This window comes from Macrotis lagotis, chromosome 5 (genome assembly GCF_037893015.1).
Source record: "Macrotis lagotis isolate mMagLag1 chromosome 5, bilby.v1.9.chrom.fasta, whole genome shotgun sequence".
Taxonomy (NCBI): domain Eukaryota; kingdom Metazoa; phylum Chordata; class Mammalia; order Peramelemorphia; family Peramelidae; genus Macrotis; species Macrotis lagotis.
In genome coordinates, this window is record NC_133662.1 from 262,227,878 (window position 1) to 262,255,017 (window position 27,140).

The following is a 27,140-nucleotide window of genomic DNA, read 5'->3' on the forward strand; positions in this document are numbered from 1 at the left end:
AGGGTCAAGGTGTACCCACCAAGGACCCCCAGAAAGAGCAGACACATTCTCAGAGAGAACTGGGATCCAGGGGAAAGTGGTTGATACCATTTTAGGCAGCAGAAGACAAAGATGGATTTGCACAGATACCCCCTTCCTACTGGCCAGTGTGGCTCCATTCTCAGAGGCCTGGGGTCCCTTACCAGTCTCTCCATGCTTCAGTCTGCCTGCCTTGCTAATGGCAGCAGATGATTACAGCTGGAGGGAGGCTGTGTGAGAGTGGGCAGAGCTCTGGATCCAGACCCATCTCTGGCCTGCCATGGCCAACCCTTACTCCTCTCCAAATCTGAGGAGTGTCACTGCAGTCTCACAGACCCAAGGAAAGCCCTAAGAAAGGCCAGAGTGAGCAGCTGCAGGCCACCCGCAGCCCTTGACCCATCTACAGGTAGGAATAGTTTTCCCTACAATGGTTCTGGCTCTCCATAGTCCAGCCAGCTGTGAGCGGTGATATAAAGATGCCTGCCTCAATCTACCTGGGAGCAGCCCCATGGGCTAACAGCTAGCAGGTTGGCTCCATTAAAATTCATGGAAGGGCCACTTAACCCCATTTGCCTTGCAAAAAAACTCTAAAAAAATAAAATAAAATGAAAAAATAAAAAAATAAAATTCATGGAAGGGAAGAGGTCATTAGATATTTCATTTTACAAGGCTCCAGCCCCCTTCCCCACCAACCTGGGGCTTCAGCACACCACACTACATCATCTCCCAAGCTCTCCCCTTGTACCCCATGCGTCCCAGCCCCCCTTAAGGCTCTGCTCCAATCTCCGCTCTGCTAGTGCCTTCCCTGAGACCCCTTGCCTTGTAACAACTCAGCCTGGGTCTGGTTCTGGTGGAGCTGTCTGCACACTGGACACTGTGAATGGCGGGGAGGGGAATTTGCTCTTCTTTGTGTCCTGCTCCCTCAGCCTAGGGCCTGGTCCCCGGAAAGAGTCTAATTATACTTCTGGACTTTGCAGGATGGAACACTGAGGAAAGTCCTCGGAGTCCCATGGTCAGGGGTGCCGAGGATGATGGCCCCTTCTCCTGGTCAACATCACCCCTCCTCACACACAGGATACCCAAGTTTCAGTTACCACTTCTCACTAGTCATTGTCTATCTGGGGAATGAGGAAGAGATCTAGATTCCTGGCCCTTCAGAGAGCTGACCTTTCTGCACATTCACAACCCCATTGTTTATGGGGAGAACCAACAACTGTGGTCAAAGAGATTTCCTCTCATCTTCTGCCTGTGGCAACTGGTCAAGAACCTCACCAAAAGTTGTAGGGAGAGGGACTTAAGGCAAGCCAATCCAACTCAGTCCTTTTAGAGGAAGAAACTGAGGCCCAGGAGCTTCAATGACTTGCCCTAAGTCACACAGCTGCTAAGTATTTGAGTCAGGATTCAAACCCAGAGCTCTCGACTCCAAATCCCCAGAGCCCTTCCACCAAACCATGCCACCTACACCTCTATTCAACCACTTTAGACCACAGTAACAATTCACAAGTCTGAAGGTTTGGGAGTCTCACTCCTCACAACAACCCCCTGAATATGGATATCATTCCAAAGAAGGTACCAAAGTTCTAGCTCCTAAGGAGCACCCATCAATGGCTGGAGCTATTGGGCTGTGAGGGTAGAAAAACCAAGCATTTCAAAGATCATCCCAGCCCAAAGGGAAGTTAACCGAACACAAGAGGTCCATGACTGTTAGAAAAGGACTAGATTAAACCTCTTCAGAAGGCCCTGGCAGAGGGAGGAGCAGTGGGCAATTCCTCTACAAAGCATCACCACCTCCCTGGCACTGGAAGGACAGTGGAAAGACTAATTAGAAAAGAGCTTTACTCTCATTAGGTTTTCCTAAGTGACTACAGAGTCCTCTTCAATAGGTAGTGAGGCCCCTGTTACTCTCAGGAATGCAAGCTAAAGTTAGAGGATCACCACAGGGTGTATGGGAATAGGCATTCTTTTCAGGGTCCAAGTGGACTAGGGATCTCCTGAGGTCTCTCCATTGTTTGAATTACAATGATGGGTCATCCAGAATAAAACAAAGTATATCTTTCCCTTTTACCCAAAGACACAAGCTGGTCCTTAAGTAGGGGCAACATCAGTGCTGAGGGTAGCAGGGCAGGTGGCAGAGGCCTGTGGAGGAGGCCAGAAGTTCAGTGGAGAAGAAAGAAAAACGGAAGTAGCAAAGATGGCAGATTGAGGATGGTGGATTGGGGATGGAGGAGGCAGACCAAGACTGCACCCCGGGCTGCTACCTGGGCAACACTTGTTGGAGTCAGTCCAGACCCTCTGAGCCAATATCCCTGATGATGACGGGAAGAAGGAGTGGGGATCCTCCTGTCAGTAGGAAAAGTGAGGACCTAGAGGTGCAGAGTGCTACAGGATAAGCCAGTGGCCTGCTGGGGAGGCCCCTAAGGCAAGGAAAGGGCAGCTTTTTGGAAAATGAAGCAAAGATATCAGTGGGTCTTTTAAAGAATCCTTGGCAATGATCATTTCCACTGGGACTGATGCTCTCAATGGTTTGCTTTTCTCTTCCCTCCCTCTGTCCCTGAAGCTGAAGGTGCAGCAGAAGCACCAATACCGCCATCATTACCATCACTGCTGCCACCACCACCACCATCACTCATCACTATCATCACCCCTGCTGCCACCATCATCATCATCACTATCACCCTTAGCACCATCACCACCACCACCATGACTATTATCACCACTGCTGCCACCATCATCATCATTATCACCCTTAGCACCATCAGTAGTACCACCACCACCTCAGCACCACTGACTGTAGCAGCAGAGACCTCACCTTAGGCTAAATTTCTGCAAAGCTCCAAGCACATTCTCACGGGTCAGCAAGTCCTTGTCTTCATCTTTCAGTCTCTCCTCCAGCATCCTCAGCAGCTTGGTGTTCTGGGAGAGGTAGAGGCGACCTAGGATAGTAGGGGATGGAAAGAGGGTCAATCTCGATTACATAGAGGGTACCCTTCATAGACATTTGCTGCACTGTGCTAGCACAGGCCTGGTTTGGAGGAGAGGGAGAATGAATCTAAAAAAACTCCAACAATATTCTAGGATTTCTCTTTCACAAGGAGATATCTGGGCAAACCATGGAGGGATCTCAAGACAAGAAAGGTTACGACTGGTGACATCTACCACAAAACTGGCATCCTAGCTGCTTGACTAAGGCTTTCTTAGTGCATTTTTGGGGTGGAAGTCAAGACTGAGGTGTATGGAAGGGGTGTGATCCCAAGTATGGAAGCTCCAAGACACAGCCCTTTCTCCTGGGAATGCCAAAGCAGTAACAGTAGCGGTAGCTGCTGAACCTGGAGAGGTCAGTCTCGGGGCTGATCCAGAAAATGGAAATCACCAAACAATTGGATTATGGCTTTGACCACAAAGGAAACACATTGACTCCATGGTCCACTTCATAAGGGGGGGCTGCGTTTCCTTCGTGGTCCATGAACAGACTGACCAGGCCTTCCCCAAGGGCCATCTCAAGGCTTCCTGCTAGTTCTGCTGTGAGTCATGGCAGGGAAACGCAATGTGGAGTGAAAGTTGTCAGCCAGGACTGAGTTCCCAGGCTAGCCCAATGCACGTGGTGGAGGAGAACATGGAGGGAGGGATTGATACTGGGTTGTATGACTTTGGGTCACCTATCGGGCAACCTGTCTGAGTGTTTTCATATTTGTAAAACAAGGTTAGAAAGACTTGAACAACCTCCCCTGCAGGGATGGGCTGAGGTAGGGGCTCTGTCCACTTGAAAGAGCTAGGCCTATGTTTGCTATTTTTATTAAATAATTGACTTACATTTCAGAAGGTGCCTCTTTGGAAGCTGAAGACTTCTGTAAGCACTCAAATCAACACTGACACTTTATTCTAAGTGCGCCTGGGATCAGTGAAGGTTTGACTTTGGGATTCTTGGATTCCCTTTGATTTACGGAGTTCCACCCTCTTGAGAATAAAGCTGCCTATAACCATGGACATGCCCTGGAGAGGAGATCACCAAGGGCTAGTGGTGCCCTTCAGACATTTTTCAGAAAGTCAAAAGCAAGGCAAACCCCAGTTGGTAATTGTAATTGGCTAACATCCATCCAAGAGGGGTGCTTGCAGGCCCCTGTTAGGAGGTACCCACAAAGGGAAGAATATTGGAACCTTCCAGAATTTCTTATTCTAGAGGTAGTGCCTCCAATCCATAGCTATGCTCACATGGGATGAGCAGGATCCCAACTCTCACCTTCTGAGAGGGAGGCAAAGGCATTGATGAGCCGGGCCATATACTGTCGGACCACATCGCTTTTGGAATGTAGAAGTTGGAGTACATTTCTCTAGAAGAAAAAAATCCAAAAAAAGACAAATCAAAGGTAAAGGAGGAGAGAACTAGGAATAATCTCAAATGTTTTTCTTACTCAACTGATACCTAGGGAAAGATCAAAGATGCACATACAGACTGGGGATGGGTCCTTTTCCTGTCCCTAACCTGTTTTTTGTCCTAGGCACCTCCTACAACAAAACCCACTTGGTTCATAACTTAAGTCCATTACCCTCACCTCCTCACCCACCCTTTCTACTTTCATGATACCTCTTGCATTCAACCCCTCTTCTCCTCCCCTCCCTTCCATTTTTGCCACCAGTCTCTTGATTGACTTCCTTGCCTTTCCCTACTCTTATCTGTCCCCTACACCCCACAGATCTCACTATGTGATTCTTCTTCTCAACCTGCTCCAATGGCTTCCTGTTATATCGCAGAGAGGACCCAAACTCCTCTGTTTAGTTTGAAAGGCCCCAACGACTTGCCTCCAGGCTCCTTAGATTCAGCAACCCACCCCAATAAGTTTCTCTCTGCTGTCTGCCATGCTCCATCCCCTGGTTCCATGTCCTCCTTCCTCTGCCTCACACAGACCCACTCTTCTGTGACAAGGCAGCCAGCCCATTTTCTACATGAAGCTCTGCCTCCCCACGCCCTCTGCCCCAATCTAAACTACCCTCAATGTAACAACATTGCACAGAATTATTTTTAATTTACTTTAGATTCCTGTTGTATAGACTTGTCTCCCAGTTGGAATGCCACCTTCTTGGGAGTGGGGATGGTCAAAGTTATCAAAACATTTCTTAGAATGTTTAGCAGCCTAGGGCTTATCAGGGTTCAGAGAGAGTCCTTCTGTCCAGAGATGGTGCAGAGAGGGCCCCAGTCTTTCAGTAATTGGACTCAGAGCCATCACTCAGTCTTACTCACTTTCTGCTTTTCCACACTTAACACTCCAGCCAAATCTGATCATCTCCACAACCATGTATTTATACAAGCTGCCCCTCCTCCTGGCACGTCCCCATCTCCTCCTCATCCTGCTTCCAAAGATCAGCTCAGCTACTGCCACCTCCAGGAAAGCCTTCCCTCAATTGCCGGTGCTTTGTGTTTTCTCTCTCCTCAAAATATCTTATATTTAGTTACAAGGGGGCTAAGGACTGGAACAGATGGACTGTGGGGTCTGGAACCAGATAGATAGGAGCTCAGGTTAGGTCTCAGAAACTTAATAATAGCACCTGTCTCCCAGGTTTGTTGTGAGGATCAAATGAGGTATCTTATTTTTGTAAACCTTTTTAAACCATAGAGTGCTAGGTAGGTCAACATTAGCCATCATCATCATCATCATCATCAGGTCAAAATGGTATAAGCTCCCTATGAACAGGGACTGTTTTAGTCTGTATCTTTATTACTCAATCAACAAGACACTAATGTATGCCTCTTAGACATCAGAGACAGTAGTTGGTATTGGGCAAAGACCAAAAAAAAATTCCTCCCTCCAAGAAGCTGCCATTTTCCTAGGAAAGGTGAGATGTACGTATAGAAGTAATCCCAGGCAGAATAAAGACAACTCAAATTTGAGGCTAGGGAGGCATCGTGTCCAATCTGATGCCTGCTCCAGGAGGAGACAGGAAGGCAGGACCCGCTTAGGCCTGGGCAATGGTCAGGGCTAAGGCAGAGACAAAAGATGCTGTGTGTGGTAGGAGGGAGGAACAGAGAGAGGTCAGTCAGTGTGGGAAGGGGAGAACCACGGAGTCAGAAAGAGAGGCTAGGGCCATTTGTGAAAGACTTTAAAGCTAAACAGTGGAGTTCACCTTTTAACACAGAAGTAACAGCAACAGGAATTTATGCAGATAGGAAATGCCAGGGTCATGCTTTTATCTTAGGAAAATCTTCTTGGGAACTATGAAGAAGCTGGGTAGAGAAGGAAGAGGCCTGAGGTAGGGTGTCCAATGAATTTAGAAAAGAGATACCATGGACCTGAACACAGGGAGTAACTGAGTCTAAGAAGGGATCAGAAGTGAAAGGTGGCATGGAGGGAGAAGCAGCAGGATCTGCAAGGTACAGGAAATGCATAGTCCAGGACAATGCCCTGGCTATGAAGAGGACAGACTAAAAGATGGTGAATTTGGAAGGGAAGAGGTCTGTAAGGAAGAGAGGAGAAGTTCTACTCCGGACACACCAAGTTTGAGCCTTCCCCGGGATGACTGCTTTGGAATGTGTAGCAGTGAGATCACAGTAACTTTGGAAAGTATGATGGGAGGCTGGGAAGTCTGACATAGGGCTGAGAAAGTAAGTGGTGGAAGTAAAAGTCCATGATTATTTCCAGAAGAGTGTTAAAGGAGATGAGGAGGTATGGGATGATAGCCCGAAGGATGGGGAGCCCCCCAGGGAAAGAGCCAGAAGAGGAGGAGAGAGGAGAGAATGGTCAATAAGTCAGTTCCTGAAGAGATAGGATCAAGAGCACAACCAGTCTGCGCTGAGCTTTGACCAGGCTACTTCTTCTTCGGACAAGAGCAAGGGGAGATGGAGAAACTCATAGTAAATGGCCTTTATTCCTCAGGCAGGTAGGAGACTGAGTCATCTGACATGAGAAGTGGGGAGAAGGGTCACAAGAGCCATCAGAGGCAATCTGTCAAGTCCATCGGGAAGAAGTGCTGGGCAGCAAGGCATATAAGCAGAGAAGGCCTTGGTTGGGATGGCTGTGTTAAAGATGAGCAGGGAGAGAATGGTGGCAAGGGTTGGGAGAAGAGGGACAGACTGGTGGAAGGGATCACCCATGAACCAACTCTGAAGTGAGGGAAGGGAGACGAGTGCCAAGGGGAGAGAAGGTGGGCGACAGTGGAAAATGTAGCAGAGGCCAAGGGGTAACAGGAGTAAGGAAAGATCATCTATTCAGAAGTTAGGCCCAGGCTGCAAGAGGCTGGAAGCCAGACCACAGCAGGCAGGGCATTGAGAGTGAAGGAAGTGGCAGCAATGAGTGTAGATGGTTTTTGGTCTGATTGGCTGAGAACAGGAGGAGAGATTTGGATGAGAGCTTGGGGCTTGCCAGGGACCCGGGAGGGTGACAGCAGCAGCTAGGGAGATGCAGAAGAGAAAGGAGTCTTAAGGGCCTGAGAAGAAAAGGAGGAGGAGGAGACAGGTTTGGGGAGTGACCCCCCCTCCTCTGACCTCCCAATTATCCCTCTGTTAGACTTTCACCAGCTGAGGCATGAAAGTCAGGAAGACCTGAATTGAAATGCTGCCATCAACAATTAGTTGGGCCACCCTGGACAAGTTAGGAATGCCATTTGCCTCAGTTTCCTGTAAAAAATAGGATAACAGCAGCTTCCTCCCAAGCTGTTGCAAGGAACAATATCTCAGGTGATATGTAAATGCTTGTGGTACCCAGAAGTGACTCGGGTGTTCCAGGCTGGTCCAGCGGGGGCTGAGTACAGAAGGAACAAGCTGAGTCCCCTAGTTCTTGGCTCAAAGGCTCCCCTTAGCCTGAGTCTGCAATAGCTCTTGGGCAATGACATCACCATGCTGACCCAAGTTCAGCTTGCCAACCATTAGGGCCCCCAGATCATTTTCAGATGAATTGCTAACTTGAACTGTTGCTTAGCCACATCTCTGAACCCAAGCATAAACCTTTGTGTTTCCCTTTACTACATTTTATCTTATTCTATTTGGCCTCATGCTCCAGACCAGCCAATGCTTCCCATTCAGGGCAGTCGCCATCCCTCTCCTTCCCTTTGGTCAAACTTCCCAAGCTGCCTGCAGCTTGGCCTGCACCGAGATTGGGGCAGGGGTAGAACAGTTAAAGGATCACTAGTTCTTTTGGAGACTATGATGGGAGGGTGGGAAGCCTGAGTAACAGAACTGAGCCTGGAGAAAGGGAGGCACATAGAGGAGGTAGCAAACCCCAGCCAATTCTTGTTACTGATGTCTGTTCTTTGTTCTGGAAGGAGTAATGACTCCTGAGGTTCCCCCAAGATCTCAGCCTCCCTGTGCCCTCCAGTCATGGAAGACCAATGGCAGAACCAAAGTCAAGGGAACTCTCCAGTAACCTCTGGCCTTTCCCAGGTCTCAGTCTGTCTGAGGCAATGCCCATTCAATGACCAAGAGCTAGCTAAGAACTGAGAGGAAAGAGGCCTAATTTACCACTGCCAAATTATGAATGTTCTTGGGGCTCAGGGGCAGAGGTTGCTGGGGAGGAAGCCCAGCCTGAAGGCCAGCTGCTGAGCCTTGGGTCAGAACAGAAGGGGGCAGGGGGTCACTGTGTCCACCCGTATAGCGAGATCAGAACTGAGTTCAGGGGAGGCAGTTTCAAACACAGAGCAGTCTGGGCACTATTTGTTTTTTGGGGTCTGGGGTGGAGCAGGAAGACAATCCTTTCCAGTCCTGGGCTCCTCTGGGATCAGGTCAGAGCTCCGGGCACTCTGGGATTCCGCCACCCATTGTCTTCAATGTCCCACACCTGCTGGATGCCCATCCCTGCAGCACCGGTCAGACAGGCTCTCCTTCCCTTTCCCCTGTGGCACTGGCTCTTCATCCCCAGTCCCTCAGCAGTGGATCTTCCTGACTCCCCAGTTCTTGCACTTGTCTGTCCTTCCGATTTCTCTCCCTTCCCGGTTCTGAGTCTGGCTTCCTCTTAGGCTCATGCTATAGCCTCCAGCAGCCCCAGGAGGTGGGCAGGGGAGAGCATCTGTCTTTGGATCCTGTAGCATTGGTCTTTCTTCCTTTAGATCCATTTCTCAGAGTCGGGAGGTCTTGGGGTGGAGCTGCCTTCTCCCAGTGCAAATCAACAGCCAGTCTGAACAGAGAGCCTGAGTCTCTCACAGGTTAAGTGCCTTGTCCGGGGTCAGCTCCAATATAAGCTTGAACTGCACCCAGTTAATAACTATTTGTACCTAAACACCCAGGTGGAGAGGAGAAGCTGACAATTCACAATCTCAAAGGGCCTGGTTTATTGGAGTCTATGCTACCCTGGCTGCTCCGATGACCTGTGACAGGGCTGTCCAAAATGGCTGCAGCTCATCCCTGGGGTTACTAAATGCTTTAGTAAATGAAGCCAAGCTACCACAGAGCTCTCTTGCTAAAATAGCAAATCAAATAAAATAGCAAAAAAGCAAATCAAAATAGATTGTCTCATTTCAAGAAAAACTTTTAAGTAAGTTTGGGCAGCCCTCTCCTATGGGATCACAGAGAGTGCTGAGCAGTCATGCATGGGAATTTTTAGGGAGAATTTCCAACCTCCTCAGGTGCACTGGCATCCACAGAGAACCTCAATACTTTCCTCAAAAGGAAGCCAGACAATCCACAAAGGACAAGGATTTCAGTGGGAGGTAGATCAATTGTCTGCCTTCTGAGTGCCAAAGTGATCAAAGCCACAGGACTAATAATAAACAAAGAGCAAGGGCCATGTTGGCCTTCCCAACACCAACGCCATCACAAGCTGAACCAATGCTTCCTACTTCAGCTGGGCCCCTTTCTTCTCTCTATTGACTCTGAAGGGTGATCCCCTCTTCTCAAGCCTGTCTTTGGGTACCTGTCACCTCAGCAACAAGGCCAACGTCACAGGCCAAAGCTGGACAAAATGACTAGGCTGGACTGTCAAGAGAAAAGGGCCTGTCGAGCCAGGAAGCCTGAGCCCCAGTCCTGCCTCCGAGATACACACAGACACACATACAGAGCCACCCACAGACACAGACACATACACAGAGACACACACACACACACACACACACACACACACACACACACACGTGGGCACAGCCACAGACACACAAACACACAAAGGCTCAGACACATACACACAGACACACATGCTCGGTGGCCCTGGGCTGGGTATTTGTATCTAAATACCCAGGTGGAGAGGAACTGACTTAAAAGCTCCATGGGTGGGCAGCGCAGGAGCTGCTCTGCAGCACGGGGGGGATCTTCCTTGATGGAAGAGTCCTCCCCAGAGGAGTCTGGGGCCCATCCAATTAAAATAAACTCAGAAATGTTCTTGGCCTCCTTAGCCATTCCCGGCCGTTTCTCTAGGTTCCCCTCACTGCAGGCAGGACAGCAACAGTCTAAGTAAGGCATCTGAACCTTTCGGTCCAGCCTAGACCTGTCTTTTTTTTTTTTTAAGGTTTTTGCAAGGCAAATGGGGTTAAGTGACTTGCCCAAGGCCACACAGCTAGGTAATTAGTAAGTGTAAGAGACAGGATTTGAACCCAGCTACTCCTGACTCCAAGGCAGGTGCTTTATCCACTGCACCACCTAGCCACCCCCTAGACCTGTCTTTCACCCACGGGAGCAGCAGACCGCTGGGTCTCCCCAGGCCCCTGCTGAACGGCTGAGATGGGAGGAGCGCTCCCAACACTGAGGCTTGGGCTGGGCCACAGATGGGGGCCACACACCTGGCTGTTGCTCTGGCAGTCCAGCAGGTCATTGCTGATATAGGCCTGCAGCACGGTCTCCCTTTGTTCTCCAGGGTGAGACGTGGTCAGACGCTAGGAAGGAAGAGGAGAAAAGACTTTCACATAGAGGAAAGGGCCCGGGCCAGAGGAAGAAAAAGCCAGTCTCCATGCACTTATTCGGCATCTACTCTGTACAGGGTGGGCTCTGGGCAGCTTGCCCTCAGTAGGGCCATATTCTGAAGAGTAACCAAGAGTCAGTGCCAGGCTGTCAGAGAGAGCACACCAGGGCCACAGGGGCTTGAGGACACAGAAAGGTTGCCCAGACCTGGAGGCCATCTGCAGGCCAAGGGAAGCGGGTGCGGACGGTGAGGAGTCGGGCACTCAGCCTGCAGCCCACTCCCTGGCAGCTCCCCAGCCTCTATACTCCCCCTCCCCCCATCAGAAGCTTGGATTTTGGCCCCCAGCATATGGGTTTTCCCCTGGTTTAGAGGGAGGATGAATCTGGAGTGAGACAGCACTAACTTGCTGAATGACCTTGGACCAGTCACTTCACTGCCATCTACCTCAGCTGCTCATCTTTAAAATGAGAATGATAACATTCTGCCTTCCAAGGGCTGTGAGGATGAAGTAGGATCTTATTTGCAAAGCTCTTGGCCAACCTTGAAGCATCAAGCAATGCTAGTTCGATTATTGTGCTGGTGGGCGTGATTATCATCATAGCGGGGTTCAGGCCTCCCCCTCCTTCCCTTTCTAGCTCCCCTTGATGGGTTAGCTTTTCTCTCTCTCCCTCTCTCTCTCCCCCTGCTCCCCATGTCTGGGCCACTGGCCGGCCTTCTACCACTTACTCCCCAGGAGCTGGTCCTGTCAGGCCGAGCTAGACTGGGGAGAGCTGTCTCACAGGCGAGGGCTCCTTTCCCTGGCACCTTCAGAGCTGCAACATCAACCTTGGATGCAGCCAGTCCCCCAGCCCCCTGGCCCCTCTAACTGCTGGAAAAGTCCCCAAGGAGACAAGAGCGGCCAGCTAAAAAAGTGCTCCTGGTTGGCAGTGGGCCATGGTTCCCTCTTGTATCCACTGGGCCAGGGCCAGGCTATTTTCTATATGGAAAGTTGCTGGTGTTTGTCTTTTGTTGTCAAAGAAGACTATGATGGCAGGTGAAGCCAGGACATACACATGAGGTAGGGCTAAGCAAAATCAGCTCCCCTTCTTCTCTGGAGCATCTAGGAGGGCCCTGGATGCAGGGCAAGACCTTGGCTTCTTAAAGCCGGGTCTTGCCTGGGTCACATTTTGACTGAGGCAACTCCCATTCCAGCATCAAGGTCAGGTAAGAGACATGAGGCAAAAAGGCCAAAAAAGAGGGAGAGAAAAAAAAAGTTGTTGGAAGGGTAAGAGCTCAAGGTAGCTCAGTGATTAGGACAGGTGAGAAAGAAAAGAGGCATAGTCTAAAAAAAATATCAATGTGGGAGGGGAAGGAAAAAAAAGAAGGAAGGAGGGAGGGAGAAAGGAAGGGAGGGAAAAGGGAAGGAAGAAAGGGAGGAAAGAGGGAAGGGAGGAAGGAAGCAAGGGAGGGAGGGAGGAAGGAAGGAGGGAAGAAAGGAGGAAGAGAGAGAGAGAGAGAGAGAGAGAGAGAGAGAGAGAGAGAGCAAGCAGAGTGGGAGGAGCTTGCTATAAAAGAGGGGCTGCTCCTAGTATCTCAGAGGCAGTTTCTGGACCATGGCCAGTAAGGAGACCCTAGAACAAGGGAGGGACAAGGCCTGGGCTGCTCTCTAGACCACCTTTTTCATCAGTGACAGAAGATTCTCTGGCAAGTTGGGCAGATCTCTGATGGAGGCTCCACAGAACCTGTCTCTCCCTTTTCCAGCAGGTTATCGGGTCTCCTCTCACTCTCTTCCAACTGCCTTGGCTCCTGTCCCCTAGGGCTTATGTTAAAGGCCCCCAGCCCAAGGAGGGAGGCCCAGACCCCATGCACTCACCCATCGCAAAGCCTGCAGCAGGAAGGCCTTCAGTCGGTCATTGCCAAAGGTCAGGTCTTTCTTCAGTTTCTCATAATCCAAGGAGGGCAACAATGGAATTTCCTTCAGTTTCCTGCTCAGCACAAGATGAGAGGAAAAGACCAAAATCTCCTTATTAGAGTGGGAAGGAGGCCTGCAGCATCTGCTTAGACTCCCTGGGGGGGGGAGCTCCCACTGCCCAAGGCCTCCCTTTACTTGGGACAGCTCTCCCTGGGAGGAAGCTCTCACATCCAGCATGAACTAGATCAGCTTTTGGACCCTTCCCCTCCTTCTCCTGGTCAACACCCCAGGGCTCCTTCACCTGAGGGGCTGCCCTCCTGCTCATCATGTTCCCCCTAAGCCCTGGGTATCTTCACTAGTCACTACCAACAATTATAATGATAAATGCTGGTGCAGAGTGGGCACTTTACAAATGTTATCTCCCTAGGATCAACACAAAAATCCTGGGAGAAACACACTATCATCATTTCCACTTTATAGGTGAGGAAACTGAGGTAGAGAGCATGTAAGGGATTTGTCCAAGGTCACCCAGCTAGTATCTGAGGCACCATCTGAGCCCAAGCTTTGAAATTTTGGTTAGCAGTGGATAATAGATAGATAGATGGATGGATAGGTAGACAGAAAGATAGACACATAGACACATAGATACATAGATACATAGATAGTCGCCCATCTCCTGCAATGCCTGCCCATGTCCTCCAGGGACCAGATAGTGACACCGGCACAGGTCTGCCCCTTGGGAAGCAGCAAGGTCCACTTTTTGATTTAGTGAAGTATGAAGAGTTCCAGACATATTTTGAATAATGTTAACACATTGGAATATATATGTTACTGGAAAAAGTACATTGCCTTCCACGGGATTTTTAAAAAAATGGCTTTTGATCTCTGTGAGGAATGAAGGGCGTTGTGGATCTTCACGGGGTGTGGAGGGAGGCCCCTTTGAAATCCATTACAAAGGGGGAATGGCCCCAGCCAGTCACAAAACTGGGAGAGTTCTAATCTCATTCCAAAGATGACAAACTAGATTAGAAGAAATTTAGTCCTTCAGTGGTCAAGAAAGAGTAACCTAGTCTTGACCTTCTCCTTTGCACATGCTCAAAGAGATGTAGCTGTTCTTGCTCATCAGTATAAGGAGCAGGGTGGGGACATGTAGAGGAATTAGATTTGTGACCCAGCCTATGGCTGGCATGAGGGGGCAGGAACAAAGTCTTTCAAAGTGCATAAAAGAGCTGGTATGTTGGGATTTCCCCGCCCCTCTCTCCCACCATGAGAGGGGTAGGTGTGCCCTTTTGTTACAATATCTTAATAAAAACCATTTTAACCACTCTGGACTAGGTATACTCTAGCCATTTATAACAATCTCTCTCATGCTAATTATGTTTTAAATTCTATTTTCCAAATTCTCTTTCTCCCCTCCTCCTCCTATTTAAAAGTTAAGAAAAATAAAGTCCATTACACATATGTAGAATTATACACAAGGAAGGAAGGAAAGGGGAAAAGAAAACGTGCTTCAATTTGTACTCTGAATTAAAAATAAAACTAACAAAATTTGTACTCCGAGTTTATTGAGAGCTGTAGAGCATGTAAAGCAGGGGTCCTTGGGAACTGTGGCGGCTCACTGGGTTGCTCAGAACTACTGAGTCCTAACCCTGGGAGTCCTGTTATAGACAATACCATCCACACTGAGAGGCAAACAAAACAAAACAAAAACAATCCACAGAAATCTGAATGGATACTATGATCACTTTTTTGAAACTACTCTTTTTCTTTTTAATTTCTTTTTAGGTTTTTTGCAAGGCAACGGGGTTAAGTGACTTGCCCAAGGCCACAGCTAGGTCATTATTAAGTGTCTGAGGCCACATTTGAACTCAGGTCCTCCTGATTCCAGGGCTGGTGCTCTATCCACTGTGCCACCTAGCCGCCCCCTGATTACATTAAATTAAAAAGATTTTATACAAACAGAACCAATGCAACCAAGATGAGAAGGAAAGCAAAAAAGCTGAGGAACAATTTTTACAGCAATGTCTCTGATAAAGGGTCTCATTTCTCAAATATCCAATTAGAAAACAGTCAAATTTCTAAGAAGACAAGTCTTCTCCAACTAAGAAATGGTCGAAGAATATGAAGAGGCAATTTTCTGATGAAGAAATCAGAACTCTCTAAAATCATACAGAAATGCTCTAAATCACAATTAGGGAGATGTGAACTAAACAACCTATCAGAATGGCTAACGTGATAGAAAAGAGAATGATGTTGTAGCGGACGTGGGAAAACTGGGACCCTAATGTACTATTGGTGGAATTATGAACAGATCCAACCATTCTTAACTGTACATCCTTTGATCCGTGATGTTACTACTAGGTCTGTATCTCAAAGAGATCACAGAAAAGGGAAAAAGACTCATGTAAAAAAATATTCATAGAGGCTCTTTTTGTAGTGGCAAAGAATTGGAAATTGAGGGGATGCCTATCAAATGGGGAGTAGCTGAACAAGTTGTGGTACATGAACAGGATGGAGTATTACTGTTCTGTAAGAGATCATGACTGGGCGGACTTCAGAAAAGCCTGGAATGACCTGCATGAACTGATGCTGAATGACCCAAACCAGGAGAATGGGAACAGCAACACCGTGTGATGAACAACTCTGAGAGACTTGGCTCTTCTCAGCAGAACAGTTCCAAAGAAGTCATGATGGAAAATGCTATCGGTGTCCAGAGCAAGACTGAGGGAGATCCAAGTAGCTTATTTCTACTTCCTTTATTTTTTCATTTTGGTCTGACTCTCGTTTTATAACTGAAATGGAAATGACTGCACATGTCTAACCTATATTAAATTACAGATGGGAAAAGAGAGGAAGAAAAATTTAGAACTTACAATTTAAAAAATGAATGTTAAAAATTGTTTTTACGTGTAATTGGAAAAAAATAAAATACCATTAAAAAATTCACAGGCAACTTAGTAGGCTTGTGCCTGTAGACTAGAGAAGACTGGACTTAGTAAGGAAAGAGTGGGTTCAAATCCTGACTCAGACATTTCCTAGCTGTGTGACCCTGACCAGGTTACCGATTCACTCTCAGACTCAGTTTCCACCTGTAAAATGAGGGTGGCAATCATAGCGCTACTTCCCAAAGTTGTCAAGAGAATTAAATGAACCCACACCGGTAAAGTGCTTCACCAGCTTAAAGCAGCCTAGAAACTTCAGTTATTATGTTGACGGTCCAGCTGAACTGACCTTTGTGCTGGTTCTCTCAATGACTCCCCCTTTGCCCAGGCTGTGCCCACACCCTGATTACACCTGTTCCTCCCTTCTCCCTCTCAGCCTCTCTCATGCCCCTCCTCCTCCAGAAGGTCTCTCTGGAGGGGCTGGGGGCTGATCCTGCCCTCTCACAAAAGGACCTTGTCCACATTCTCGTGGGTACTTTTTCTCTCCTGAGGGTCAGATTCTTGAAGGCCACCTCAGGGCTCAGCCCAGAAGCAGAGGTGGAGCCAACACTCTTGTTGACCGACTGACAGGCCCAGACCATCTGCGTGTGCACACACATGTGGGGGCAGATGCACACGTGTAAACACATGCATGCATGTCTAGAGGCATGACAGGTTCTCCAGGCTGCTTGACTTTCCCTGTGAAGAGTGTTGGGCAGAATTCCTTTGTGAGACTATGGGTTTCATGACAGAAGCAGCTTTGCCATGGTCACGGACCTGCTGGAATCGGACAGAGGCAGAGGGGAGGGGGCTTTCCTCCTCACATCAAAGGGCTAGAAAAGGTCTCCAACTTTTTTGTAGCCCCAGAAAGGTGACTAAGAGAAAGCTTCCACAACTGTCCCCTGCGGCTGAGATAGCAAACTCAGGAAGCACAATCTCCAGCCCAGGAAGGGTGCCCTCGACCAGGAAATACCAAGGACATGGGCAGAGGCGTCCCCAGGCCAGAGTGCCTGCTTTCACCGTCACCCAAGAGACAGGAAGCCATAGAGAGAAGGATACAAGGCTTCTTTATGCTCCTGGACACTGACCATTGTCTCAGAGGCCACTTGGGGCCTCCCCTCCACAATCAGACAAGTTCCTTGAAAGATATGAGGACAGCTTTTTGGACTAAGGTCAAACAAGGTGCTAGGCAGAGACACCAAGGTCTGACCATGAGCACCCGCCAGACCTGAGCCTCTGGACTAGACAGGCTGTTGGCCTCAGCATGGAGTCAGTGACCCGCAAGGGGCCACGTCCCAATCGGATGAGTCCCTCCTGGGGTCTCCATGGGCCCAAGAGCCACCTCTATTGGGGGCACTAGGTGCTCTGGTTAGAGTGCCAGAGTGAGGAGTCTAATCCTGGCTTCTCCAGAACATTCACTGACTCTGTTTTCTGCATTTATCCAAAGAACAATGATTCATCAAGAAATGCCAATCACTGCACGAGGGGCTGGGAGATGATGGTGCAAAGAAATCCATCAATGGGATCCCTGGCAGGCAACACTGGGGCTTCCTGGGCCCAGCCTAGCCTACCTGCCTGCCCTGACCTTCCTGGCCCCACTCCTGCCTACCTGACTCCACCCTGCCCCTGCCCTCCTAGCCTGGGCTGGGACACTGCCTTCCTTTCCCTGTTGTCAGCCCAAGGCAGGAGGCCTGGGCAGACCACCCTTCAGCCCGCCTCCCCACTGGAGCTTGCTCATCCCACTATCAAGCTATCATGGGCACCAGGAGCCACCAAACCAGAGCCCAGTCCACATGCGTGGGAACATTCCTGCAAGTTCTGAAAGGAAAGAACAGCCCACTCAGGCTAAGGAATATGGAGGAAGGGTTGGGCTTGGGTCTCAGCTTTTCAGGTGCGGGGAAGGGAACCTCCTGCTCTAGCTGTACAGTCTCCCTTAATAAAACCGCTTAGTGGGACAGCTAGGTGGCACAATGGATAGAGCTCTGTCCTGGAGTCAGGAGGACCTGAATTCAAATCTGCCCTCAGATACATTATAATTACCTAGCTGTGTGGCCTCGGGCAAGTCACTTCACCCCAGTGCCTTGTAAAAACAAATAAATAAATAAAACCATGCAGGAAAGGTTTTGGAAATAATGACTTACCCAGGTGCCAAGGAGGCTCTTAACATGGTGGAAGCCTGGGAAGAAACAACAAAAGAAAAAAAGGTTAAACATTAATAAAAATGAAATCAATACAGGAAGCTCACATGACTAAGTGGGACTGAAAGCTTTAATAACTTTAAAAATTCCACCAAGGCTCTGGATACTCATTCAGCAAAGCCATGAATTCCTCTTCATTCATCAGGCTACCAGAGATTTCTCCCAAGAGGATTTTCCTTAATCGAGGCTTAGCTGTGGCTCAGGGAATAACAATAAGAACTCCATGAGCTATGATTGTCACTCTTTAGAGAAGCAAAGTGAGGAAGTCCCCCTTTTTATAGCCTCTGCTTTGATGAGAGAAATGACGAATGTGGGTGGCACATGGATTTGGGAAAGGATCAAATGCACTGATGGGTCCTCTGGCACTGCCTGGCTCACAGCTAGCACTGTCCAGAGACAGGCTGGGGAAGGGAAGGATGGGCTGCTGGGAGACCTGGGAAGAAAAGGCAATAGTGGAATGGAACTCAAGAGTAGGGCCTCCAGAGCCAGCGTTAAGGTCCTTCACCCCTTCGTTTTCCAGAACTTTGGAGATTGACCTGGGAGGGGTGTGTCCAACCAGAATCTAGGCCAGAGCCTCCTGTCCATCTGTCATAACCAATGACCAGCTGTGCCAGGGAGGACCAATGTGCCAGGGATGGCCAGCACTGGGTGGTCCAGGCTATGTCACTGGTCCTGCCTCCATCTGCCCCGGGGGATGCTTGTCCTATGGCTCCTGCCCTGGTCTCAGGTGCCCAGGGGCCAGCTGGCCTCTCCTGGCCAAGCAAGGTTTGGGCCAGGTCACATAGACTGGACAGTCAAGTGCGCCTCCTGGTGGCCGTCGCTGCCCAGTCCCCCACTCTATCATTCGAGGCTGGCTTTAGTGAGGTTACCAATGAACCCCTCTCAGCTTCCTGGGAGAGGCAGGCTAAGTAGGAGCCCACTGTACAGGGAGGAGGCACTGCCTATCCTGGCCCCACTTAGTGGGGGACTGTTAAGGGAGTGACTAGAATTCAGGATAAAACCCAACTGGAGGGGACAGTGATGGGTGTTCAGAGTAGACCCTGTCCTAAGGGCTGGATAAGCCTAGGTCAGGGAGGCAGCTCCTGGGGTCAGGCAAAGAAAGGCAACCCCTGCCTGGGGGATCAGGTGGTTAGACTGGGCAGCCCTAGGTCCTGGCTGGGTCCTGGCATTAACCTTCCTGTCACAAAAACACAGGATCTCCAGGCAGGGAGGGGGCTGGGGGCTGTCTGGTTAGCACAGAAGAGCTGCTTAATACAGCTCTTAGCCCATAGGAGTCACTGCATGGTTTTGAAAAAATGGGTGGGGGGATGAGCTGGGGAGAAATCAGTGACTCCCCCCCATCACATTCCTTGGGCTAATGAGTGACAAACAGTGAATTCTTTGGTGGGCCTGCCTTTGCAGTAGGTTACCCCATTTACTACCTCTGCTCATCTCACATGTCCCCTCTCTCCTGCTCCCCCATCCAACCTTCCCACCACTCTCATCATGGGTCCCAGCTGGCCAGCATCACTGCTGCCCACTGAGATAGCTTGGCATCACCTATGGAATGACGATCTTGAACCCAGGAAACCCTGGGCCCCTCTGAATGCCTCAGTTTCCTCCTCCAGATTAGAGAGTCTTAACAGAACCTCCCTCCCAGGGCCATGGGGAGCATCCTGGGAGATGAAGCCCTGAAGCGTTCAGCAGACTTCTGCCCTGTCCCATTGACTGCAGCTGTCTCCTCTGCCCCAAGGCCTTGTGCCAACCGGCCTGCCCAGCCTTACTTTGTCCTCCTGCTTGTGCCTCTGTCCACAGACAGCTGCCACGGCTTTCTGGTTTTGCTCTTGCTCTTCCCTGGACCTGGGATCTTCCCTTCCCTTTTCCTTCAGCCTTGCAGGCCCTCCCTTAGAGCCCCCTCAGACCCTTAGGTCATTCCACAGAGTAGCAGCCTTCTTCAGCCTTCCTTCCCCAGGACCATCTGGAGCATTCTGCTTAGCCATGGAGTGGATGGGGGCTGCCCCCATCCTTCATCTGACCTCCTGGCACATGGGGGCTGTTTCAGAAGCAGGGCCATATTTCCCCAGTGGCATGAAGCCTCGGCTGCCTGATTTGGAGAGCTCCGGGAGAAGGAGGTGGCGAATGATAAAGTGAAGGCAGTTACAGAAGAGGAGGTACCTGGGAAGGAGAGTAGGGAGGGGACTGGGTGCCTGGTTTTCTTTCTGGATCTTGGTACCAAGAGCTGCAGATGAGGAAATCCCTTCCCGTTATCATTGCAGTTCTATGGCTCAGTGTTTGCCAAGAACACCCATCAGTAGGTGATGGGGGCAGTCTTGAACCCAGGGCTTGCAACCCTGGGGAAGGCAGGCTCTCTGTTCCTCAATCTGTGGCCTGAGGGTCAATGAGGAAGCATCTGAGGGAAAAATCAAGGGAGGGACAAGGAGGAGTGGGTGTCAGGCTAATGCAGATCACCTGGATGGAAAGGAGAATAGGTGAGGCAACAGTAAAGCCACAGCAAGCCTAGCACAGAGGTCAGGCTGGGTGGGAGGGCCTCAAACTTCTTGGCTGACTCCAACATGACAACTTCATCCTTCCAAGAGGAACCAACAAGGGGAAATTTGAGTCCGGATCTGATTCCTGCCAAGGCTGATTACTGTGATAGACAAAACTGCCCCCTCCTCGAGAGGAAAGTCAGGTCTGGTCTGACACGCCCCACCCCCCCAAGATGGAGAGGTCAACACTAAGAGAGTGCTTCCAAGGGTCTGGGACAACAAAAAGGAGCATTTAAATCCCCACCAGGGGAAGGGACAATGGCCCAGGAGCATGGTAGACTGACCCCCCCCCCCATCTCCTCATCTTCTGTTTCCTCTGCCAAGGAAAATGACCCCAGGTTGGGGAAGGGGGGCACAGAGATGGTTAGAAGGAAGTGGATATCCAGTAGAAACGGAGTGAGCAAATATTGGCTGTCTGACCAGCACTCAGTGGGGCTACCTCCTCAGTTACTGAAAGAACTGACAAATGGGACTTTCAGGGACTTCTGAAAGATCACAGAGCATGGCACAATCACCAAGGGCTAATGTCCCAATTGTCAAAGATCAGAAGATAAAAGGCCAATAATCTGACTTGCATCATGAAAGAGATGGTTAAGGAAGGTCTCGGAACCCTTTCTGTTTGTGATCAGAGAGTGAGCATGGATTTAGTCAGAACACATCATGGGTAAATCTGGGGATGCTGGAAATATAGCTGACCTAAATTTTAGCAAAAATTTGCTATAGTATCCCTATTAATGTAATATCTCTAAGAATAGCACATTATTCTCTGAAAAAGGGGAGAAGGAGGGGTGTACCTAAGATGGAAGATACTTGCCTGAACTCTTCCCAAAATTCCTCCAAAAAACTTCAAATAATGCCTCAAAACAAAATATGGAGGAGCAGAATCCACAAAAGGACAGGTAAAACAATTTTCCAGTCCAAGACAACTTAGAAGGTCAGCTGGAAAGGTCTGGTATAGTGGGGGAGAGTGGAGGGCAGTCCAGTGTTAGCCATGCTGGTGAGGCGGGGCCCCAGCAAAAGAGAAACAGCCTCAAGAGAGGGTTTTCAGACTTCTCAGCCCACAGATGGTCAGGGGGTCGAACAACTGGTCAGACGGAGATCATAAGAGTCCCTTTGCCAGCACCAGAGGCAGGAGTCAACATGTTGCATTGCCCATACTTGGATCTGGGTCACAATCCTGGGTCTCAGTCCCAGGGCAAGGAGGTATACCAGGACCCTAGAGCTTGCTGCTAGTGAGGACCCAGGACCCTGGTCTCAGTTCCATGACAGAAGAGTGCTTGTAGTCATCCATAGCCTAGAGCACAGGCCAGGAGAGTAGTAAACATGCCTTTCTCTAGATCATAACACATTGGAAGAATGAAAACTTACAGGTCCCAGAATTATCTTTGATAAAAGCAACACAAAAAACCCTGAAGCTTGGGACAGTGCCCCCTATACTCCAGAAGCAGAGTCCTACTTTAGTATGGAGTTAAATCAAGAAACAGGCTAAAAAAATGAGCAAACAGCAGAAAAAGATCCTGACTATATAAAGTTACTATGGTGATAGCAAAGACTAAAACACAAATTCAGAAGAAGTCAAAATTGCTACATCCAAAGCCTCAAAGAAAAATACAAATAGAAAAGCCCCAAAAGGATTTTAAAATTCAAATATCAGTGGTTGAGGAAAAACTGGGAAGAGAAATGAGATTAATGCAAGAAAATCATGAAAAAAAGAGTCAATAGCTTGGCAAAGGAGATATAAAAAATATTGAAGAAAATAATACCTTAAAAAATAGAAAAGGTCAAATGGTAAAAGAGGCACAAAAATCCAATAAAGAATGCCTTGATGGCAAGACACTTAACCCCACTGCCTTGCAAAAACTAACAACAACAACAACAACAAGAATGCTTTGAAAAGCAGAATTGGTCAAACAGAAAGAGGTTCAAAAATCACTGACGAGAACTCCTTAAAAAATAAAATTGAGGGGCGGCTAGGTGGCGTAGTGGATAAAGCACCGGTCCTGGAGTCAGGAGTACCTGGGTTCAAATCCGGCTTCAGACACTTAATAATTACCTAGCTGTATGACCTTGGGCAAGTCACTTAACCCCATTGCCTTAAATAAATAAAACTAAAAATAAGAATTGGGCAGGTGAAAACTAAAGACTCCATGAATCACCAAGAAACAATAAAAAAAAAATCAAAAGAATGAAAAAATAGACACTGTGAAATATCTCATTCAAAAAACTGACCTGAAAAATAGATATGATTGAGATAACATAAGAATTATTGGTCTACCTGAAAGCCATGATTAAAAAGAGAACCTAAACATCATCTTTCAAGAATTTATCAAGGAAAACTGTCCTGACCCTCTAGAACCAGATGGTAAAATAGAAATTGAAAGAAACTATCAATAAATTTCCAAAAGAGATCCCAAATGAAAACTCCCAGGAATATTATAGCCGAATTCCAGAATTCCCAAATCAAGGAAAAAATATTGCAAGCAGCCAAAAACAAACAATTCAAATGTCATGGAGGCACAGTCAGGATCACACAATATTTAGCAGTTTCTACGTTAAAGGATTGGAGAGCTTAAAATATGATATTCCAGAGGACAAAAGAGCTAGGATTACAGCCAAGAATCACTTAACCAGCAAAAAAGTATAATCCTTTTGGGGGGGGGGGGGAATGGATATTCAATGGAACTGAGAACCTTCAAGTATCTCTGATTAAAAAGACTAGAGCTAAATAGAAAATTTGACTTTCAAATATGACAAGACTCAAGAGAAGCCCAAAATAGCAAACAGAAACCTTAGAAAACAAGAGGAATTCAATAAGGTTAAACTGTTTGTATTCCAACAGGGGAAAATGATTCTTTTAATGCCTAAAATTTTCTCAGTACTAAACAATTAGAAGGAGTATATATAGACAGAGGGTATGGGTGTGAGTTGAACATGATGGGATAGCTAAAAAAAAATTAAGAGGTGAGAAAGAGGGATGCACTGAGAGAAGAGGAAAGGAAGAAGTAGAAGAGGTAAATTACTTGACATAAAAGAGATATGAAAGAGATTTTACAGTGGAATGAAAATTTGGGGAGGTGGTAATGATGGTAGAATGTGAATCTTACTCTTATCAGAATTGGCTTAAAGAGGGAATAATATACAGACCCAGCTGTGTGTAGAAATCTTTCTTAGCATACAGGAAAGCAAGCAGGGAAGGTGATAAGAGAAAAGAAGGCTCATAGATGGGTGTTAAAAACCAGAAGCAAACACTTTTGAGAATAGACAGGGTAAAAAGAGCCAATAACAGATAAACAAGGGGGAAATACAGTTAAAAATAACTAAAAAATTTACATCAAGTTTTTCTGATAAAGGGCTCATTTTTCAAATACATAAAAAAACAGTCAAATTCATAGAAATAAGAACCATTCCTCGATTGATAAATGGTCAAAGAATATTTTCAGATGAAGTAATCAAAGTTCTCTATAGTCATAAGGAAAAAATGCTTGAAATCACTAATGATCAGAAGAATGTAAATTAAAACAACTCTGAGCTACCATCCCACATTGATCAAATTGGCTAAAATGACAGAAAAAGAAAATGACAAATGTTGGAGGGGATGTGGGTCACTGATACACTGTTAGTGGAGTTGTGAACTGATCCAACCATTTTAGAGAGTGATTTGAAACTATGCCCAAAGGGATATTAAACTATGCATAGTCTTTGACCAAGTAATGCCATTACTAGGTCTATATCCCAAAAGTGATTTTAAGAAAAGGACTTATATGTATATATATTTATATGTACATTATTTTCTGGTCACAAAGAATTGGAAATTGATGGGATTGATGAATTGGGGAACAGTTGAACAATTGTTATATATGATTGTGATGGAATAGTACTGTGTTATAAGAAATGGTGAGCAGGATGCTCTTAGAAAAACCTGGAAAGACTTACATGAACTGATGCAAAGTGAAATAAGCAGAACAGAGAACACTGCACAGTAATGGCAAGATTGTATGATGATTAACTGAGAATGACTTAGTTCTTCTCAGCAATATAATAATTCAAGACAATTCTGAAGGATTCATGAAGAAAAATGCTCTCCATCTCCAGAGAAAGCACTGATAGGAGTCTGAATGCAGATCAAAGCTTCCTTTTTTTAATTTTATTTTTCTTAGTTTGTGTTTTTTTTTCATCTTTTATCTTTCATATTTTTCCAGACAAACATGGAAATGTGTTTGGTGCACATTTATAACATATTAAATCGCTTGCCTTCTCAATGGGGAGTGGAGAATGTGGAACTCAAAATAATTTTTAAATGAATATAAAAATTGTTTTTATATGCAATTACAGAAAAATAAATTTTTAAATGATTTTTTAAAAAGAAAAGGTGAAGAGATCTAGACTAGATAATAGTATAATCGGGGAGATTCAGAATTGGTTACTTGGCTATTTTACTGAACTGGGCCCTCATACCGTTCTTCTGCTCACTCACTCTCCCACTCTCCATAGCAGCTCTTCTAAACCTTTTCCTCCTCAGACTTTCATAACCCTCCTTTCCCAACCCTCTCAGCTAAGAATCTTGCTTTGCCTCATATTTTACAGAAAAAACTATGTGTTCCGTTCCCCATAAGCTCCCTTTCCCCCTTTGTCATCTCCTGTCACTCAGGTGCCTTCTGTCACTGGCCTCCTTCACATGAAGAGGAGGCCCCACTCCCCTCCGACATTAATCCCTCTATCTCAAGTGATTCTCTCCCATCCCATCTCCTCCAAAGATTGCTCCCTTTGTCATTCTCACTCTTTCGCCTATTGTCAATTTCTCCCAGTCTACAGAATCATTTCCTACTGTTTCCCCTTCCCTGAAATACCCTCATTTGTTCCTCCCATCCCCGCTCACCTCCTGTCTCTTCTGCTGTTCACACTAAGTGGTCTGCTTTCTTTCCTTTTCCCTCTTCTGGATCCCTTACTGTCTGGCTTCTGCCCTTATTGTTCCACTGAAATTGTTATGTTGATCTCCTAGTGGTCCAATCTAAGCACCTTTTCTCAGTCCCCCAGTCTTGACCTCTCTTCACCTTTTTTTAGGTTTTTGCAAGGCAAATGGGGTTAAGTGGCTTGCCCAAGGCCACACAGCTAGGTCATTATGAAGTGTCTGAGACCAGATTTGAACCCAGGTACTCCTGACTCCAGGGCTGGTGCTTTACCCACTATGCCACTATGCCACCCCTCTCTTCACCTTTGATATGGTTGATCACTCTCTCCTCCTTAATCCTCTCTTCTGGACTCCACTTTCTCCTGATTCCTCTCCTATCTTACTACTCTGAGTCTCTAACCCTAGGGATTCCATAGTGCTCTATCCGAGATCCTTTTTTCTTCTTCCTCTATACTTCTTCACTTGGTCTAACCAAGCTCTAAGTACTCCACAGCACCTGCTTCAGCTGGCTTCATGGCTGTTGGAACAGTGTTCTCATCCACCCATTCTACCAGTGGAAGACTTCACATGCTTGGGGTAGACATCCCCTCCCCCAATTCACCAATGAGTTTGAGACTCCCTTGGTTACTCTCAACCTGGCTTACCCGCCTGCTTAAGCAGTTTATCAGGGTGTGGCCACTGTGCATGCTCCAGCTTCTTGGAGCCACAGGTGAGACTTGGTTGGCTCAGGTGGACATTGAGGGTGGAAAACAGCCCTGAAGAGGGCTTGGCAGCTCTCCCAGCAAGGTACTAGTCTTTCCTAATACACCTTCCACTGGACTTGGCTTCCAAATTGGATAAGAAGTTTTAAAATGGGCCTGTGGTAGTGGACGCAACAGAGTTACTTTCCCTTAACATTAAAAACTTTTCCATTGCTTGGTTTTGTCCATTCATGATCTCATTAGAGGGTCCATGCATCTAGCAGGGAGACTCCTCAAAAGCACTGGGATCCATGAGGTGACAACAATGAGGGGAATGAGGAAGATGAGATGATTCCAGCACTGCCAGGGCTTTAAGGTTTGCTTAGAGCATTTGCTACTCATGATAACTCTGGAAAGCAGACACTCTCATTATTCTCATTGTACAGAGGAGTAAACTGAGACAGACAAAATTTAAGTGACTTGCCCAGAAAGTATTGAAGACTGAATCTGAACTCAGGTCTTCCCGACTCTGGGCCAAGAACTCTGATCATGGAACCACCCAGTTGCCTGAGAGAGGTTGGTTGGTTGGTTCTTGTCCTTCATTATCAAAGAGGACCACAATGTTATCATTATGTTTGAGATAAATTACAGAGTGTCCAACTTTGGCTGATCAGACCAATACGAACACGGAATACTCTTCCACAGGTTGAGCACAAATAGTCCACATGAGCTGGAGTGGGTCCTCTCAAGTTACATAACTCATGTTTCCTTTCAGCTGCTTCCATTCTGCTTTCCTCAGAGGGAAGCCTCCTCTCCAATGAGGGCACAACATGACAGGCAATCTTGTGTGGTGTCTCCCATGTTGTGCAATCAATTCTAAAATTCTTCAATGAGATCTTCAGGGAGGTCTTAGTATCACTTCTTCTGATCCCCTTGTGAGCGCTTGCCCTGGGTGAGTTCTCCATAAAATAATCTTTTTTGGCAAGCATACATCTGGCACTCTAACAACATGCCCAACCCATTGTAGCTGCCTTCTCTGTAGTAATGTTGGAATGTTCAGCAGTTTAGTTAGAGAAAGGACCTCCATGTCTGGGATCTTCTTTTGCCAGGTGACATCACTCATAGCCTGAGAGAGGAAAGAACCATTGGATCCAGTCAAGAGGGAACTGGATTCCAATTCTGCC

The 27,140-nt window shown here is 47.4% G+C and overlaps 1 protein-coding gene across 1 annotated transcript in view; it reads right to left on the bottom strand.

The window, feature by feature from the left end:
* The window catches only part of ARMC9 (armadillo repeat containing 9), a 123,250-nt gene that overhangs the window by 54,490 nt on the left and 41,620 nt on the right, over nt 1-27,140 (bottom strand). Inside the window, exons 10-14 of the mRNA XM_074189669.1 lie at nt 17,783-17,817; nt 12,682-12,793; nt 10,711-10,803; nt 4,256-4,346; nt 2,828-2,951 (exon numbers count right to left, since the gene is read on the bottom strand). Of these exons, the coding sequence (XP_074045770.1) occupies nt 2,828-2,951; nt 4,256-4,346; nt 10,711-10,803; nt 12,682-12,793; nt 17,783-17,817 (455 nt within the window). The remainder of the gene's footprint in view (nt 1-2,827; nt 2,952-4,255; nt 4,347-10,710; nt 10,804-12,681; nt 12,794-17,782; nt 17,818-27,140) is intronic.